We start from the raw sequence: 20,120 nt of genomic DNA, 5'->3' as shown, positions 1-20,120 counted from the left end.
GAATTTGAGTCGGGCGCTAGGAGAAGGATGGGAGCGGGGGCAGCATGGTGCGTGGAGGCCACCAGAAATACTCTTAGAGGGAGGAGAGAGAATGGGGAGCAAATAGGGAATAAGGAGCCAGGGCTGGGGGCTGGAGGCCGCCCGGGAAGTGCATGTTCACAGCCTCACTCAGGACAGTGTGCAGTGGCTTGACCTGGCTGGCTGTCCCCTCATGACAGGTGGGGAGGAGTTTCTGGCCTGAGGAGCCCTGCTCTGCTTGTTCCTAAAAGTGCTCCTCAGAGAAGAAGGAATGGCTGTCAGGCGCCTGTCAGGCACGATCCAGGTGAGTGGGTGTTGCTGTGCGCCCTCCCCGCCCCCCGCACTGAATCGCCATGGAAGATTGAATGTAGAGGTTTGGAGAGTGGGGCATTTTTTTTTTCCCTGACCAGGAGCTTTTTTCCCAATCCGGTCTCACTTGGAGGCCTGACCCAGTCACTACTTTCTCCCCCACCCCCCATGGCAGGCTCATCCTAGTGGGCGTCAAGCTAAGGAACTGGTTAAAGGTCACCTAAGTGACAAAAACTGGAACTGGAACCGGAACCTAGGTTGGTCTGAAATGGAAACCTGCACTCTTCCTACTAGCAAGTGCGATTCTGGTCTCAGTGGTAAAGGCGGTTCCTGAGCCAGGAGCTGAGAAGAGAGAGCGGGTGGAACAATTTCTTGGGGCAGTAGGATTTACTGGACTCTATTTTAAAAATTTTTTATAATGACATTTGGTTTTTTACTTCAGAGGAATATTGCATACCAATGAAATTATTCAAAAGCTGTGGTACATGTATACAATGGAATGTTACTCAAACAAAAAAAAGAATGAAGTCTAACCATTTGCGACAACATGGATGGACCTAGAGGGTATTTAAGCAGAGTGAAATAAGTCAGACAAAGACAAATACCATATGATATCACTTATATGTGGAATCTAAACAACAAAATAAAAACAAAGAGTCATAGGTCCAGAGAACAAACTAATGTTTGCCAGATGGGGATGGGGTTGGGTGGCTGGGAGAAAAACGTGAAAGGATGAAGAAGTACAAATTGTTAGTTACAAAATAGTCACGGGGATGTGAAGTACAGCATAGGGAATATAGTCAATAATATTGTCAATAATATTGTCATAACTATATATGGTATGTACTACTAATTAGGATCACTTCGTAAATTATATAAATATCTGATCACTATGTTGTACACCTTAAACTAATATACTATTGTATGTCAACTGTAATTGAAAAAAAATTTTTTAATTTCTTAAAAGATGTGTTTTCAATTGCAATAAATTACTGAAAGGCTCTGAGCAGTGCCAGCCTCTATAGAGTATGGGTATGGACTATACTTTGAAGGATCAGCATTCAGCTGAGTGTATAAATTCTGATGAATTTGATTAAATTGTTCTCATTCCTTCACATTTAAGCCTGTCCAGGGTAGGAACCGCTGGCAGAAATCACTGAAAGGGCTGAGCAGCCTGTCGAAGGTGCTATGTTCAGCCCAGTCACACTCACTGGCTGCTCCTGGTCCCACCCCTGGATGTTGACTTTTCCTTTAGGACCCATTTTGGGCACCACTTTCTCCGTGAGGCTGGTCTCCATGGTGCTAGTCCACTGTGCTATTTCTCTTCCCTGACCTTTTCATCAAGTTCATTGTGTCACACAAGTATCTTGTGTTTACAAGCTGCTTTAATTTGGTTGCCTTTCAACAGACCTGTATTAGGTGTGTAAGATGTGCAGCGGTCAACAGGGTTGGGCTTGCTATTACAGGAATCGGTGACCTTCAAGGATGTGGCTGTGCTCTTCACCCAGGATGAGTGGGCACAGCTGAACCCTGCTCAGAGGGCCCTGTGCAGGGATGTGATGCTGGAGAACTACAGCAACCTGGTCTCGCTGGGTGAGTGCTGGGATGCCTCTCTGGAGCCCTCACACTGCTTGCACAGAGAAGGCCGGGCTGGGCACAGGCTGACTGAGGATGTTATTTTCAAGGCTCCGACATGCCTGTTCTTGGTGTCCCGGGCACAGGATTCTTTTGGAGCCTAAGGTGAGTAAGGGTCGAATCCTCCCTCCCTTCGGCAGGGAGAAGGGCCGGGAACAGGTTGTCTGTGTCAGGCCTGAGCCATCTTCTTGTCCTCTGGGAAAATGTCTCTACCCTAGGCCTTCCTATCAAGTCACCTTTTCCAAAAAGTTTCAAGAATCAGATCTCATCCTTGCAGTGATTTTATCTCTAATATGAACAGATGTGCTCCATTTTTTTCCCTCAAAAACAGGACTCTTAGGACCCAAGCCAGATATATTCGCCGAGCTTGGGAAAGGGGAAGAAGAATGGGTGCCAGACACCGCTGGAGGCTCCTGTCCGGGTAAGAATCCCGCATGTGGGAGACATTGGGAGAAACTCAGCAAATGCAGCAAGCCGTGGGCTGAGAAATGAGCATCTTTTCCCTTTTGTTCACTTCGATACTTTGTTGCCACATTTGTCCCCACCTGCATGTGGCCCTCCTTCTTTGTGGTAGTTTGGGCCTCCCTGGACCCTTGTCTCCGTGGTTTTTTTTCTCTCCCTGTTTGTCATAGATTAATAGTCCCCGGTTTAGAAAAGATCTCACTTGTAATCTGGGCGGCTCCCCCACCATGCTTGCATGTCCCTTGTCCTGTTTGGCATGTGACAGACAGTGCAGCCTCTGCTAACACTTCTTTAGCAAGGAGGAGCCATGCTGGGTCACCCACAGCAGGGCGGCTTCTGGTCCTACAGGCCAGTTACCTTGTGCTTGCTATGGCTGCTTTCCTGGCTAAACATTGCACGTCTCTTCAACTCCCTTCCTTTTTGTTCATACTCGTGTACAGACAGCCAGCCAACGTGTAATTTTTCAGCTTTTGTGGCACTGCACTGGGCTCTCAGCACCAGGAGAGCAAGGCCAGGTCCATGGGATGTTTTACTTGGCACCTGGTGAGTGGCATAGATTTGTTGCTTGGGGACCCAGAGAACATGACAGTTTAGTGGCTGTTTCTTGTCTCGAGCAGCCCACTGGGTCTGGTAGCTTTAAGACCAGGAGTGAGGGTGCCTCTCCTACATCTCAGTGTTCTAGAGAGCATGCTGCCTTAACTAAGATATTACAGCAGGTCACTTTCACTACAACATTTTTGCAGTTTAGAATATTTAAATATATATTTTAAAACCTTTTGTTATTGACTTTGCCCAGTGAAGTAGGCAGGAATTTATCTCCTACAGTAAATAACTCTATACCTGGAATGTTGAAGACCCAATCTGTTATGGAATTTAAATGTCTTAACTCCAAAACAGTTATCAAAAAAAATCTTTTAACTTACTCCAATAGTGTTCTGAATTTGTAGGTTCTATTTTAACCAAACTAAGGCATTGTAATATTTCATTTTGTATTATACAAGCAGTGTGATACCAAAAAAAGAGGAGGGAATTAAAAGAAATCCATCCTCTGTCCTACCACTCTGGCATCATAACCTCATTTATTCTTCAATTTATTTGTCATTAACACTCATTCTTTTTTGCACTTGTGGGGGAGCATGAAGACAAAGAAGGACTTTGATGCCCACAGGGGACTTTAGAGCCAGGTGTGGGTCACAACTTTAAAAACCAGGTGGGGGTGCTTGATTCCTTCCCAGGTGCCTCTCACAGCCCTTGGTTCCAGACCTCTTATTTCTGCATTGCCTGGATACCCCAAACTTGGAGCCCATTCATGAAGGAAGATTAGTGGTTATCTGGTCTTGGAAAGAGGTCTTATTTTATATCTCCCAATAAAGTGGTTATCTGGTCTTGGAAAGAGGTCTTATTTTATATCTCCCAATATAGATTTATAGCTGTTTCCCCCATTTCTTAATAAGGTTATGTATTTTTACTTTTGAACCGTATCATCCCCTTTTGCTTTTTAACTGGAAATTGCTACTGTAAAAAGATGATAATCATTTCCAAATATTTATCCCCCTTGTCACTCTGTCTTATTCTTAAAATATTCTTTGGACTCCTTTTCAGTTTTTGTTTTTACTTCTATTTCACTTCTTAATGACTGGCTAGGACTTCAGAAACAGCGAAGGACAATGCTACTGGGTTTGCTCTGATTTTTAAGAGACTGGATTGAGACCTTTTTCATTGTTGCATCAATTACTCTTGGTTTAGAATAGACACTTAATTTTTAATAGGAATAAGAACAAGTCCTTTTGATAAGTAGCTTTCCTTCTATATTTTTCTCTTCCCTGGGTCATGAGCTTATAGAGGGAGGAAAAAGCTGACTGAGTGCCCATGGCTGGGCACCCTGCTGAGTGATTTCAGGGGAATTATGTCAGTTGCCATCTTTAATAATTACAGCCTGTGGGGCAAGTATGGTGAACCCCACTTTATGGAAAACCAAGCCTCAGAGTGGTTAATCAATTTGGACGGATTTAATGTTGCTATTACATGGCAAGCCAGGATTAGGGTGAAGCCAGCATGAAACCCATCTGACCCTCAAATGTGTCATTTTTTTCTCCTCTAAAATGGCTTTAATTACACAGAAATTGTTTACTCAGTAAACCTAAAGAAAACTACCTGATCCCTTATTTTGAGTAGTTTGCTAATAACTTTTTGTATTTTTTTTCTTATTTATTAATCCGTTTATGTTTGTTTTTTGTTATATCAATTGTACATTTTACCCTTTAGCTTAAAATAATCAAATTTTAACTATAAAATGTATTCATTTACAGTTGTGCATGATATGCCTCTATAATTTTAACATTTTAATATTATGTCCTCTTTCTCATTCCTCATTTTACCTGCATATTTTTTTCTCTTAAATTTGTTGGCAATTTTTTTTTAGAAAACCAGCTTTTATTTATTTCTCTGACATGTAATTTTATCTCTACACTTAGCATTATCGTTTCCTTTCTTTACCTTAAATAAGTGTGTTTTGAATATACATCCTAGGTACAAAAGAGGATATGTAATATTTTTTGATCAGTTTGAGGAATAAAGGAACAACACCCATACATACCCCACTGTCAGCTTAAGGATCAGAAAGTAGTGGCACATGTGAAGTCTCGCGTGCGCCCCCTTGAGCCTTCCTCCTTTCCTGCCGGCAGCTCTGTGCTGGTCTCCACAATTTTACCACATTGACCCACAGCTCGAAGCAATTTTATGGCTGTAAAACTTGATACATATATATTGTACTACAGATACTTTTCCACACCTTCTGTTTTTATTTTATTTTATTTTTTAAATTTTATTTTATTAGTTTCAAGAATATACAGTACATTGCTTAGACATTTATATAGTTTGTAAAACAATCCCCCTGATTGCTCTTTCTCTTCTGTGGCTCTCCACCTAGCCAAAATATTAATGTTAACTGCATTCCCTATGCCATTCTTCCCATCCTCGTGACCATCTATCAGCTAGTAATTTGTACTTCTTTAACCCTTCACCCCTTTCTCCCAGCCCCCAACCTCACTCCCCTCTGTCCGTCACCAGATTGTCCTCTATATTTGTGAGTCTGTTTTTGATTAGTCCGTTCTTTTTGTTCCTTAGATTCCACATGTAAATGAAATCATATGGTATTTATCTTTCTCTGTCTGACTTATTTCACTCAGCATAATAACCTCTAGGTCCATCCATGTCATTGCAAATGGTACGATTTCATTTTTTTTAATAGCTGAGTAATATTCCATTGTATATATGAACCATAATTTATCCAATTGTCTGTTGATGGGCATTTAGGTTGCATCCATATCTTGGCTATTATAAATTGTGCTGCCATGAATATAGGGGTGCATAGATCTTTATGAATTATTGTTTTGGTTTGCTTTGGATAAATACACAGAAATGCAACTGCTGGGTCAAAAGGTGTATCCATTAGCGGGGTCGTCGCTCGTCAGCTATTCTAGTGACTCAGGCAGTGTGCCTACCCACGTACCAACCACACAGGGCTCATTCTTACCACAACTTTTGTTTTTAAATCCTTGTTCAGATGTGTAGCTCCAGGTGTTTCTTAACTGCACTTTGGTATTCCTTCAGTGATTGCTCCTTAATTGATCCTTTCTCTGGCTGATAGACCCAGAGGTTGTTTCCAGACGTTTTGCTGTGTTGACTAATGCTGACCTAAATATTCCTGTATGTACTTCCTTTTGTACACATAGGCCTTGTTTGGGACTTTCTTTAGCATATTCATAGATAAATAAATACTGCGTTTAACGGTATGTGCTTCATCACCACTCAGTTTTCCCTGATTGCTGATTAAACGAATTCCAGATTATGCTAATAGTTGATGTAAGTTCCTATTATCTTACATTCTTGCCAAAATTTGGAACATTCAGACTTTTAAAAATTCTCCTGGTCCCATTCCTGAAAAACGGTGCCTCATCGTGGTCTTAATTTGCATTTCCTTGTGCAATTGAACATCTTTTTATATGTTGACTGTTTGTGTCCTGTAACTTACATTCATATTTTTTGCCCATTTTTCTATTATAGTTATCTTTTTCTTATTCATTTTTGGGAGTTCTGTATATATATCTGGGAATCTAATACTTTATCAGTTAGTATATATTTCAGTCTATAGCTTATCTTTTCTCTTTCTTTACTAATAGCAATTCGTAATTAATGAACTACAATAGATCAGTCTTTACCTTTATGATCTTTATCTTAGTCCTTTTTGTTTCCTGTTTAAATAATCCTTTCTGCCCTCAGATCCATGAGGGAAGGACCAATTTGCTCTGGTGTCCTCATCACACCAGGTCCCAGTATGTATTTGTTGAATGAAAGCATGAATTTCTAAGCAGCTGTGAGAGGGGCCATCCTCCCTGCCCCATGTCTTGGGGGAAAGGCACTCAGCCTTTCACCATTGAGTTAACATTAGAGATAGGTTTGTTTATAGATGTTGTTTATCAGGTTAAGGAAATTTACACCTATTACTGGTCTGATAAGAGTTTTCTTATAAACAGATGTTGAATTTTTGTCAAATGCTTTTCTGAATCCTTAAAATGATGCTATGGTTGATATAGTGAATTACTGCAATTGGTTTTAAAATGTCAAATAAAATTCACATTCCTGGGATAAACTCAGTTTCGTCTTGATTTAGTATCCTTTTTAAATATTACTAGATTTAATTTGCTAACATTTCGTTAAGAATTTTTGCATCAGTATTTATGAGCAATATTAGTTTGTAATTTTTTTCCCCTTGGTATCAGAGTAATGTTAGCCTTATAAAATGGATTTGGAAGTTTCCCCTTCTCTTCCATTTTCTGGTAAAATGTGTGGAGAATTGGCATCATTTCTTCATTAAATGTTTGGTAGAGCCAGCAAAGTCTGCTAGGCTTTTTTCCTTTTCTTTACCTTTTTTTTGGTGGGAAGGTTTTAAACTGCAAATTCAGTTTCCTCAGCTTTCAGCTCTTCAGTGGGCCACAGATTCTAGCTGCCTCAGTTTCCCCAAACCTTGATCTCTGTCACTTCAATTCATTGAGACTCCTGGGCTGTTTGGTCCTGTGCAATGACCTGGAATCTGCCTCCAGGGGCCAAACTGGGGCATCCCTAGGTTTTCCTTTGTCTGTTTCACTTCTCTCAGGGATCACCATCTTTCCCTGTCACTTATCCATTACCTAAAATCAGTTGTTTCATTTTTTTCTGGTTTTCTAATTGTTTACTACAGGAATTTATTGGGTTTTGAAATTTTGCCATCATTTTTAATTTCCAGGAACTCGTTTCTCTGAATACTGCTTTATTTGTAAGCTCTTATTTATGTTTTACAGTTAAAATATTTTACCTTTAAAAATAATAATTTTCGAAAAGATCTTCTTCCTTCATTCGCTCTGTGTCCTCAAATTTCCTCTTTAATTCTTTTGATATCTCTTTCCTGTTAGAGGCTTCAGCATCTGGTCATCCCTGACTGTCTGCCTAGCTAAACAGTGGGAAGCTGAAGTCCTTTTGGGAAGTGCTACATGCAAGTGAGTGGGACTTGAATCTTCAACACAGCTTTCCCGCCATCAGCTGCCTTGGTTATTTTTCATCCAGAGCTGCTCTGATGTACTTTCTCCGGGAGAAAATTCCTCTGGTCTTTTGTGGAGTCTGGAGAGGGATGTCCCTAGTCCCTAGCTGCTCTGCATTGGGAAAGGGCTCTAGGGGCCTAACAACTTTTTAAATTGACCTTAAACTCCTTCTTTTATCCTCCCCGCCCCCACCACACACACACTTCTGGAGGTTCCTGATGATGCGAATCCTTGAAGTCTTTGAGGATTTGGAAGTAAATTGGGCTAGTTTCTGGCCCTCCCCTAGGGGCTTGGGTCATACTACTTGCATGCCTTGCTTGAAACCCTAGAGTTACATAGTTTAAAGCTATATATATATATATATATATTTGGTTGTGGGCCATTGCAGCTAGGGCTAGGAGTCCTTGATTCAGCCCATGCAGAAGTGACCTTGTCCCCATGAGAGTGACCCTGAGTGCTCATAGGTTCAGTAAGTCCAGCCTTCCTCACCTCAGTTAATCTTCCGAGTGGTAAAACCAGGGTACATTTGAATCCTCTCTTCATAAACAATAAGTGGGTGTCCTGTAACCTAAAACATTAAAAAGACAAATATTCTTTTATATACAGATGTGTTTTTATTACCACAATCAAGAAAACGCTTTCATAGACATAGCTGTCCCATAGCTGGTAGAAAAGAAAAATCTCAGTTGGTTAGTTTTGTTGAGCCAAATTATCCTTTTTGAAATCCATCTCCCAGATTTTTTTAAGTAAACTTTTCCCAAAGTAATACTAACACAGAAGAGTACACAAATCATAAGTATACAACTCAACAAAATTTTATAGTATAAATACATCTGTATCATCAGCACTTACATCAAGAAATAGAATGTTAGCAGCACACCAGAACCGCCCATTCCCTTCTGTTTCTTTTGCCTTAAACATAACTGCTATCTGACCATAGCTTTGGTTTTGTCTATTTTAAAACTTTTTAAAAATTAAATTTATTGGAGTAACAGTCGTTAATAACATAATTTTCATGTGTACATGCTTCTAGTTTGGCATCTTCATACTCTTGCATGCTTACCAACTGAAGTCTAGTCTCCTTCTGTCACCACGTATTTGACCCTCTCTACCCAATTCTCCCTCCTCCCACTCCCCTGTGCTAACCTTTATTCCTTTGTCTGTATCTATGGTTTGTTTTTGTTTGTTTTGTTAGTTCTTTTGTTACTTTTTGTTTTATATTTCACATGTGAGTAAAATCATATGGACTTTGTCCTTTTCTATGTGATTTATTTCATTTAGCATAATACTCTCAAGATTCATTGTGTTGTCGCAATGGCAATATTTTATCGTTTTTATGCCTGAATAGTATTCTGTTGTGTGTATGTACCACATTTTCTTTATGCAGCCATCCATTGGTGGACACTTAGGTTGTGTCCCTGTCTTGGCTATTGTGAATAATGCTGCAATGAACATTGGGGTTCATATATCTTTATGAATAAGTGTTTTCATATTTTTCAGATAGATACCCAAAAGTGTAATTGCAGGATCCTATGATAGTTCTATTCTTAATATTTTAAGGAAACTCCATACTGTTTTCCATAATGGCTACACTAATTTACATTCCCACCAACAGTGTATGAGGGTTCCTTTTCCTCCACATCCTCACCAACACTTGTTATTTCTTGTTGTTTTGATAATAGCCATTTTTTAAATTAGTTTCAAGTACACAGTACATTGGTTAGACGTTTACATAGTTTATAAAATGATTCCCCTAGATAATAGCCATTTTATCTAGGATGTGAGGTCATATATCATTGTGGTTTTGTATTTTCCTTATAACTAGTGATGTTGAGCATCTTTTCATATGTCTGTCGGCCATCTGTATATGTGTTTTGGAAAAATGTCTATTCAGGTTCTCTATTTTTTAATCGGATTGTTTTTGGTTGTTTAGTTGTGTGAGTCTTTATATATTTTGGGTATTAGCCCCTTATTGGATGTATCATTTGCAATCCAATGGGAGAAATATCTTCTCCCATTTGGTTGGTTGCCTTTTCGTTTCGCTGATGGTTTCTTTTGCTGTGCAAAAGTTTTTTAGTTTGATGTAGTCCCATTAATTAATTTATGTTTGCTTTTATTTCCCTTTAAAACTTCACATAAATGGAATCATGAAGTATGTACTCTTCTGTACCTGATTACTTTCCTTCAACAGTGTGTTTAAGATTCATCCATGTTGTCACATGTAGCAATAGTTGGTTCATTCTCATTGGTGTGCAATATTTCACTGGTAAACCTACCACTATTTGTACATTCTACTGTTGCTAGACATTTGTTTGTTTCTAGCTTGGAGGTATTATGAATACTGCTGCTATGAACATTCTTATACCTCTTTTAGAGAATATATGTATACATTCTTCTTGAGTACATAGCCGGGAGTAATATGTTCATGAGAATGTAAGCTTCAGTAGACACTGCCACATCCACTAGGAAGATTCATTAGTCATTGTTTTTCATATGGGTACCCAGCTGACTCAGGATCATTTACTAAATTGACTGTCATTTCCCATTGTACTGCAGTGTCACCTTTGTCATGTATATAGTGACTACATGTGCATGAGTCTGATTCTGGGTTCTGTAATCTGTTCCATTGGACTGTTTGTGTAAAGGTGTGTTTCTGGAATCTCTTTTCTGTTTCATTCTTTTTATCAAATCTTGTGCCAATATAATACTGTTTTAATTTAACATTATAATGAGTCTTAAAATTGATGATGTAAGTCCTCCAGCTTTGTTCTTTTCTTTTAGAATTTTAGAATTGTCTTCAATTTCCACAAAATTTCTGCTGGAATTTTTATAAGAATTGGCCTTAATCTGTTGGTTAAATGGGGAGAATTAGAAGTATTCCATTCTGTGAACATAGTATATCCCTATATTTATTTAGGTTTTCTTTAATTTCTTAAAATTTTTGTGGTTTTATATGTACAGTTCTTATATATCTTTCATTATATTTATTTCTAAGTACTTTTTGTTTTTAATGCAATTATAAATGTCTTTTGAAAGTTTGATTTTTCCAATTATTCGTTGTTGGTATGTAGCTATACTATTGGTTTTTATATACTGGTCTTATATCTAGTTACTTTACTAAATTCTTTTATTAATTTTGTGTCCATATTTTGTGTTTTTCTGTGAACATAATCGTATTATCTGAGAGTAATGACTTTCATTTTTCCTTTCCAACCTTTTCCTTTTTTCTTTCTTTACCTTGTAGTGATTAAGATTTCTAGTACAATATTAAATAGAAAGAGTGATAGCAGACATGCCTATTTCATCCCAGTCTCAGGGGAATGTTTTCAATATTTCATAATTAACTATGATGTTCGGTGTAGATTTTTTTTGTAGATACTCTTGATCAGATTCAGGTAGTTTGGTTCTACTCCTACTTTGCTTATCTTTATCATGACTGGCTGTTGAATTGGGTCAGATGCTTTTTCAGCATCTATTGAAGTAATGTTGTAATTTTTCTCCTTTATTTTTGTTAATATGGTGAATAATACTGAGTGATTGAAATGTGAAAATGACCTTAGAATTCCAACTTATTTATGATGTATTATCCTTTTTTATATGACTGTGTTCCTTTTGCTAATATTTTATTTAGGAATTTTGCACCTGTGTTCATGAGAGCAAATGGTCTGCAGTTTTACACTTTTTTAATGTCCTCATCAGATTCTGGTAGGTCGTGTTAACTTCGTAAAACCAGTTAGAAATGTTCCTTCTTTTCAGTTCTCTAGAATAACCTATTTAAGATTGGTGTTATTTTTTCCTGAAATGTTCAGAAGCCTTCATTAGTGAAGCCATCTCTGCCTGGAAATTTCTGTGTGAAAAAGTTATAAACTGAGGATTCAATCTATTTATTTGATATAGGACCATTCAGATTTTCTCTTTCTTCTTGTGTCTGATTTATTACATTGCACTCTTCTAGGAATTTGAGTCTTTTGTCTAAACTGTCAAATTTATTGACATAAAGTTTCCTCATTATGTTATTCTCTTACAAATCCTCTATAGAAGCTATCCTGATATCACCTTTATCATTCTTGGTATCGGTAAAATATTCCTTTTCTCTTTCCTTTATTAGGCTTGCTAGAGCTCTATCATTTTTTTAATTAAATTATTAATTTTTGTTATCTTTATTATTTCTTTCCTTCTCCTTTGGGTTTACTTTGTTATTTTTCTACTCTCTTGAGATGGATAATACACAGATAGTTAGATGTACTTTTCCTTCTAAACATGGCTGTAGCTGCATCCTATAGGTTCCATTTTATGCTTTTACTATTTAAAATATTTTCTAATTTTTGCCATGTTTTTTTATTTAATCTATCAGTTATTTAAAAATATATTGCTTAATTTAGAAATGTCTGTGGGTTTTCTAATTATCTTTTTGGTATTTTGGTATTCATTTTGGGCTTAATTCCACTAAGTTCAGAGAACATATTCTGAGTGTTCTCAGTCCTGTGAAATATGTTCATTCTGCTTTATGGCCCAGTATATGGTCCGCCTTCATAAGTGTTCTGTATGCACTTAAATACAATGTGTATTCTGTCATTGTTAGGTGTAGTGTTCTAAGTATATCAGTTAGGTCAAGTTCGTACATCAAGTTGTTAAAATCATCCTTATTCTTAATAGTTTGAATTCTGAGTTTATTGAGAGTGATGTATAAACATCTCACTGTGATGGTTAAGATTTGATTCCTTTTCATTCTTTCAACTTTGACTTTATACATTATGAAGTTATGTAATGTGCAAATGTAGATTTGTTATATGTTCTTAGAGAATTGATCCTTTTGTCAATATGAAATATGTTAAAGTCTTTTTTTTGTGCGATTTGTCTGATGTTATAAATATACCAACTTTCTTGTGGCTAATGCTTGCATGAAAAATTTTTTTCATTTTTTTTTTCTTTTTTACATTTCTGTGTCTATATTTTTGGTATTTCTCTTCTTTTTATTTGTTTTGTTTTCTCCTTCCACAACACATATTAAATAACCCCACCTTACATTACTTCTCAGCCTTGGAGACTCAGAAACCACTAGTAAGCACATGAGGCTAAAGAGTTAAATATAACAGCTTTTGCTAGGTTTGGCCTGTGGTTTTCCTCCTACAATGAAATGTTAAGAATGGATGAGGTGATGAATTCTGTGTGTGTTGCTGCTAATGAACCAAGGATCCCAAGCTATTTGATGTTTTCGGCTTCATCGTTCCCATTTCCAGTCCAGTTTTTGAAGTCCAAAGATGAATTTCTGAGCTACAAAATAGCTCTTTGGTCCAAGACAAAAAAAGTTAAATTTTTGAGGTCTCTCTTCTTCCCATTCTTTTGAGTTTGATTTTTTTCATGTAGCAAGCTGTACTTTCCTGATGCTCTTTTTTCTTTTCCTTCATGCCTTAGTACCACAAGCTAGTTTCTGCCCCAATTTATTGCAATATTTGTTTTGTGACTGCAGACTTCTTATGTCTACTTGGCACTTCTCTTGTACAGTGAGACTTCAAACTCAGGATTCTGCACCAGAAAGAAATCAAGATGTCACCACTTTGCTCTTGGATACCTAAGGAGGGTGTAGTTATGTTTCCCATCTTGGCCATACCCTGTCATATGACATAGAACCAGCAGAAAAGGAGTCCCCACAACTGAGATAGGAGACTCGGGTGTTATACCACTCTTTCAGCTTTGAAACCTCCAAATTTGAGAGAGAGAGCACATGATGATCTTTTTTTAACCTCTATAAACTAACGGTACTCTTCAGTGCAGGTCAGGAATCCCTAACTTGATAGAAAATGTCAATGCTACGTTTTGTTTTGTTTTTTAATTTCCATCTCCCTATACCCCTCCCCTTTGGCAACCATCAGCTTGTTCTCTGTATCTATGGGTCTTTTTCTTTTTTGTTTCATTTATTCATTAATTTTTCTTTTTTAGATTATACATATAAGTGAAATCATATGGTCTTTGTCTTTCCCTGTCTGACTTATTTCACTTTAGCATTATACCCTCCAGGTCCATATCTCTGTCACAAATGGCAAAATTTCATTCTTTTTTATTGCTAAATATTCTATCGTATATATGTACCACTTCTTTATTCATTCATCTATTGATGGACATGTAGGTTGCTTCCATATCTTGGCTATTACAGTAATGCTACAATGAAGAAAGGAGCGCATTTATATTTTCAAAATTAATTTTTTTGTCTTCTTCAGATAAATAACCAGAAATAGAATTGATAGATCGTATGGCAGCTCTAGTTTTAATTTTTTGAAGAACTGTTTTCCGTAGTAGCTACACTAATTTTCAATCTTACCAATAGAGTACCAGGGTTCCCTTTTCTCCATGTTCTTGTAAGCATTTCTCTTGATGCTAGCCATTCTGACAGGTGTGAAGTGATATCTCATTGTTTGTAGTTTTAATTTGCATTTCCCTGATGATTAGTGACACTGAGCATCTTTTCATATGTCTGTTGACCATCTATCTGTATGTCCTCTGTGGAGAAGTGCTATGCAGTTCCTCTGCACATTTTAAAATCAGATCTTTTGTCTTTTTAATGTTAAGTTGTACAAGTTCCTTATATTGGATATTAGCCCTTTATCAGATGTATCATGGTTGAATATCTTTTCCCATTTAGTAGAGTTTTGTTTGTTTGTTTGTTTGTTTTATTGATGATTTCCTTTGCTGTGCAAATATTTTTTAGCTTGATGTAGTCCCATTTGTTTATTTTTTCTTTTGTTGCCTTTGCCTGAGGAGACATATCCAAAAAGAATGATGTCAAGGAGTTTACTGCTTATATTTTCTTCAAGGAGTTTTATGGTCTTAGGTCTTACAATTAAGTCTTTGATTTATTTTGAGTTTATTTTTGTATATCGTGTAAAAAAATGGTCCAATATCATTTTTTGGTATATATCTATCCAGTTTTCCCATCATCATTACTGAAGAGACTGTCTTTACTTCACCGTATATCCTTGCCCCCTTTTGTCATAGCTTAATTGACCATATAAGTGAGGACCTATTTCTGGACTTTCTATTCCATTGATCTCTCTCTATATTTTTTATGTCAGTACCATGCTGTTTTGATTATTGTAGCTCTGTAGTATAGTTTAATATCAGAGAGCATGTACCTCCCACCTTGTTCTTCCTCAGGATTTCTTTGGCTATTTAGAGCCTTTTGTGGTCCCGTATGAATTTTAGAATTAATTTTTTCTAATTCTGAGAAGAAGTCTATTGGCATTTTAATAAGGATTGCATTGAATCTGTATATTAATCCTTCCAATCCATAAGCATTTATTTGTATCTTCTTCAATTCCTTCAGTGTCTTATAGTTTTAGAGTGCAAATCTTTCACCTCTTAGGTTAAATTTATTCCTAGGTATTTTATGCATTTTGATGCAGTTGTAAATGAGGTTGTTTTCTTAATTTCTTCTTCTGATCATCCATTATTGGTGTATAGAAATGCAACAGATTTCTGTATTTTGATCTATCTCCTCAACTTTACTGAATTCATTTATTAGTCCAAATAAGTTTTTGGTGGAGTCTTTAGAGTTTCTGTATATAGTATTATATCATCTGCAAATAATTGGAGTTTTACTTCTTCCATTTTGATTTGAATGTCTTTTTTTTTTTTCTTGTCTGATTTCTCTGGCTAGGACTTCTAATACTATGTTGAATAGAGGTGGTTATAGCAAGAATCCTTGTCTTGCTCCTGATCTTAGAGGAAAACCTTTCAGCATTTCACCATTGAGTATGATACTAGCTAGGGGTTTGTCAGATATAACCTGTATAATGATGAGATATGTTCCTTTGATACCCACTTTGTTCAGAGTTTTTGGTGTAAAAAGATGTTGATATTTGTCAAATGTTTTTTGTGCATCTATTGAGGTGTTCATATGGTCTTTATCCTTTATTTTGCTAATGTGATGTATCATGTTGATTGATTTATTGATATTGAACCATTCTTGCATCCCTGTGTTGAAATCCACTTTGTTGTGGTCTATAATCCTTTAATGTATTATTGAATTCGGTTTGTTAATATTTTATTGAGAATTTTTACATTTATGTTCATCAAGGATATTAGCCTGTAATTTTCTTTTTTTGTAATGTCTTTGTTTGGTTTTGGTATCTGGACAATGTTGGCTTCATAGATTGAGTTTGGAAGCATTCCTTCCTCTTCAATTTTTTGAAATGGTTTAAGAAGGATAGGTATTATTTCTTCTTTGAATGTTTGGTAGAATTCACCTGTGAAGGGGTCTGGTCTTGGACTTCTATTTGTTGGGAGTTTTTTGATTATTGCTTCACTTTCATTGCTAGAAATCGCTCTGTTTAGATTTTTTATTTCTATGTGGTTCAGTCTTAGAAGGTTACATATTTACAGAAATTTATTATGACATTTCTTCTAGGTTGCTGAATTTGTTGGCATGTAATTGTTCATAATATTCTTCATAAGAGTCTTTGTATTTCTGTGATGTCAGTTGTAACTTCTCTTTCACTTATGATTTAATTTATTTGGGCTCTCTTTTTCTTGATGAGTTTGGCTAAAGATTTGTCAATTTTATCTTTTCAAAGAACCAGCTCTTAGTTTTTACTGATCTTTTCTATTGTTTTTTAAATTTCTATTTCATTTATTTCCACTCTGATCTTAAATATTTCCTTCCTACTGTTTCCTTTGGTTTTGTGTGTTCTTCTTTTTTAGGTCTTTTAAATACAGAGTGAGATTTGGGATTTTTCTTGTCTCTTCCATCTTTGAACTGATTTTGCTGCATCCCATACATTTCGAAAAGTTGTATTTTTGTTTCATTTGCTTCAAGATGGTTTTTGATTTCCTGTTTGATTTTCTCTTTGATCCATTGGTTGTTTAGTAGCATATTGGTTAGTCTCCACATAGTTGTGTTTTTTTCAGTTTTCTTCCTGTAGTTGATTTCCAATTTTTATGCCATTGTTCTCAGAAAAGATACCTGATATGATTTCAGTCTTCTTGAATTTATTGAGGCTTGTTTTGTCACCTGATATGTGATCCATTCTGAAGAATATTCTATGTGCACTTGAAAAAAACTATTCTTCAGTTTTGGGATGAAATTTTAAAAAATTTCTATAGTCAATCTGATCTAATGTGACATTTAAGGGCCATTATTTCCTTACTAATTTTCTATCTAGATGATCTATCCATTGATATGACAGGGGTGTTAAAAATCCCTACTATTATTGTATTACTGTGATTTTTCTCCCTTTACATCTATTAATAATTGTTTTTACATATTTAGGTGCTCCTATGTTGGGTACATAGATATTTATAATTGTACATAGATATTTATAATATCCTCTTGGATCCACTCCTTTATAAGTATGCAGTGTTCTTTTTTGTCTTTTTTCTTTTTTTACATTTTGTGTTTTAAAGTCTATTTTGTTTGATATGAGTATTGCTACCCCAGCTTTCATTTTGTTTCTCTTTGCACTTTCACTGTGTCTTTCTGTTTGCAGTGAGTCTCTTGTAGGTAGCATACAATGGGTCTTTTTTTTTTTTTTTTTATCCATTCTGCCACCTTTTGTCTTTTTATTGGAACATTAACCCATTTACATTTAAAGAAATTATTGATAAATATGCCATTTTGTTAATTGTTTTTTGGTTGTTTTTATAATTCTCCTCTGTTCCTTTCTTTTTCTCTTGATCTCTTCGTGGTTTGCTGGTATTCTTTAGAGTTTTGTTTGGGTTCTCTTCTCTTTATCCTTTGCATATCTTTTATGTTTTTTGGTTTGTGGTTACCATGAGATTTATGCATATCATTCTATATTTATAGCAGTATAAATTTATAGAAGTATAGCAGTACAGAATGATATATCATTCTATATTATAAGCTGATAGGCATTTAAGTTTGAATATATTCTGTAAGGATTTCATTTAACTCCCCTCTCCTTGCTTTACGTTACTGATGTCATTATTAGATCTTTTTGTGTAGTGTATCTCCTAACTACTTATTGTAGTTCGAATTGAGTTTGATACTTTTTGTTTTGACCTTTATAGTAGCTTTTTACATGTCCAATTTGTTGTAATTATTAAATATTCGGCTTTACCTGTGAGATTTTTCCTTCCTCATATTTTCTTATATCTAGTTATGACTTTTCCTTTTCTGCTTAAAGAAGTACCTTTAACATTTCTTGTAAAGCTGGATTAATGGTGATGAACTCCTTTAGTTTTCGTTTGTCTAGGAAACTATCTCTCCTTCAATTCCGAATGATAATCTTGCCGAGTGTAGTATTCTAGGTTGTCGGTTCCTTTCTTTCAGCACTCTAAAGGTTAAAGGTGTTCTGCTACTCCCTTCTGGCCTATAAAGTTGCTGCTGTTAAATCAGCTGATAGCCTTATGTGATTTCCTTTGTATATAACTGGTTGCTTTCCTCTTGCTTCCTTCGAGATTGTCTCTTTAACTTGCCTTTTTAATTGCAGTACGTCTTGGTGTGGGTCTCTTTGGGTTCATCAAATTTGGACTCTCTGTGCTTCTTGGACCTAGATGTCTGTTTCCTTTCCCAGTTTAGGAAAGCTTTCAACCATTTTTTTTAAAAAAATAAAGTTTCTGTTTCTTTCTCTCTTTCTTCTCCTTCTGGGATCCCTACAATACAAATATTTGAATCCAAATGAGAGCCTCACATGTTTACTCTGACCACCCTCCCACCCCTTCCTTAGAAGGTCCTAAACTCCAGTTTTTAGCTCCAAAGTTCTACAAGACCATAGAAAATTCTGAACCTCTGCTTAGCTTTAGTTTCTTGCCCTGAGCAGCTTAAGAATTCAGCAAATTTTATGAGATAAAAACCATTAAGTGTTGGAATCAACTCTCTGTATTTCCCTTCTCTCCCCAAAAATTAGACTATCAAGTTGGCCTCAAGTGACATCTGATGCCTTTAGACAGATTTTTTTTTTTTCCACTTCAGATTTTCCTGTTGTTTTCCTTAGGAATGTCAGTCTGCCACAGGCTACTCTATCAGGTCCAGAAGTAAAAGTCTGTCCTTAAGATTTTGAAATTTGGTAATATTGGTGTTTAACTTTGACCATTCTCAGTTTTGAGCAAGGATATATTCTCTGAGCTCACTAGGATTTTAGCCTTAAAATGCACCTGTTTACCTTTCTGTTTTAAATAAGCTTTACGGGGTTTATTTTTTTGATAATAGCTCTTTGTAGATTTTCTGGAGTGAGTAGGAAAAGAAATGTAATGAGGGGGGCTTGTTTTTAATAGAGTTTCCCAGGAATCTGCCTCATGTGTGTTTAGTTGCTAGTTGTTATATTGCATCTCTTAGTACAGAGTCTTAAATAGATAACATAAAAGGCAGATATTCACAAATACATATGAAAAACTAATATGCAATCTTGAACTCTACTCATGAAAGATACCAAGCCAGACAGTTGTTGAGTAAGCCTGAACTTTGTGTTTGGAGAGAGGAATCATGTGTCAGATAATTCAAGGGACCCCAATTCCTATCACAGCAGCAGAGTCCTATTCTAGTTATTCAGGACCTTGTCCACTGAGAGCAGTGGGTACATCTTGACAGGTTTGCTGCCTTGCTCCTGACTTTCTGTGCTCACATATACATCCTCATAGTATATTTTCCTCATGTAAATGTCACATTGTTCATATAGGTTTGAAGACATTGCTTCCTCACTGGTAGCGGGAGGTCTTTCCCACAGCATTAATAGTATCCTAACTTTCTATTATCCATCCAAATGCTAACGTGAATGTATTAAACATTGAAATGATGGATTTTGTAGTTACTCTAGAGATGAATTTTTTCTGCCAAGTATTGCCTCTAGTTTCAATGGTTTCTTAAGGTCACATCTGGATTATTTTAAAGACCATATCACTAAAATAGACAAGGTACGTTTTTTTTTTAATCATTAGTATCTTGTGGTCTCTATAGGGTTTTTGAGGCTTAGAAAGTCAAGTAACTTATCTGTAATTACAAATAAAGTAACTATTATACTCAGGATCCCAACCCAAGCCCGTGACTTCTGAACTCAAGCTCCCAAGATCTCCTGCTTCATACATTATACATTAGATCAACCCCTTCCTGTTTTGTCCTCTGTTGACTTCTGTTCTCCTTTCCTTTCTTCACTTCAAGAAATTTTCAAA

General features: G+C 36.3%; 1 protein-coding gene across 1 annotated transcript in view; it reads left to right on the top strand.

Moving 5' to 3' along the window:
• The window catches only part of ZNF454 (zinc finger protein 454), a 49,413-nt gene that overhangs the window by 25,479 nt on the left and 3,814 nt on the right, over positions 1 to 20,120 (top strand). The window contains 3 exon segments of the mRNA XM_025040616.1: positions 270 to 322; positions 1,794 to 1,920; positions 2,294 to 2,383. Coding sequence (XP_024896384.1) covers positions 270 to 322; positions 1,794 to 1,920; positions 2,294 to 2,383 — 270 coding nt within the window.

This window comes from Pteropus alecto, unplaced genomic scaffold (assembly GCF_000325575.1).
Source record: "Pteropus alecto unplaced genomic scaffold, ASM32557v1 scaffold78, whole genome shotgun sequence".
NCBI lineage: Eukaryota > Metazoa > Chordata > Mammalia > Chiroptera > Pteropodidae > Pteropus > Pteropus alecto.
Note: the sequence above shows the minus strand (reverse complement) of the source record. Positions and strands in the feature narration are given on the sequence as shown.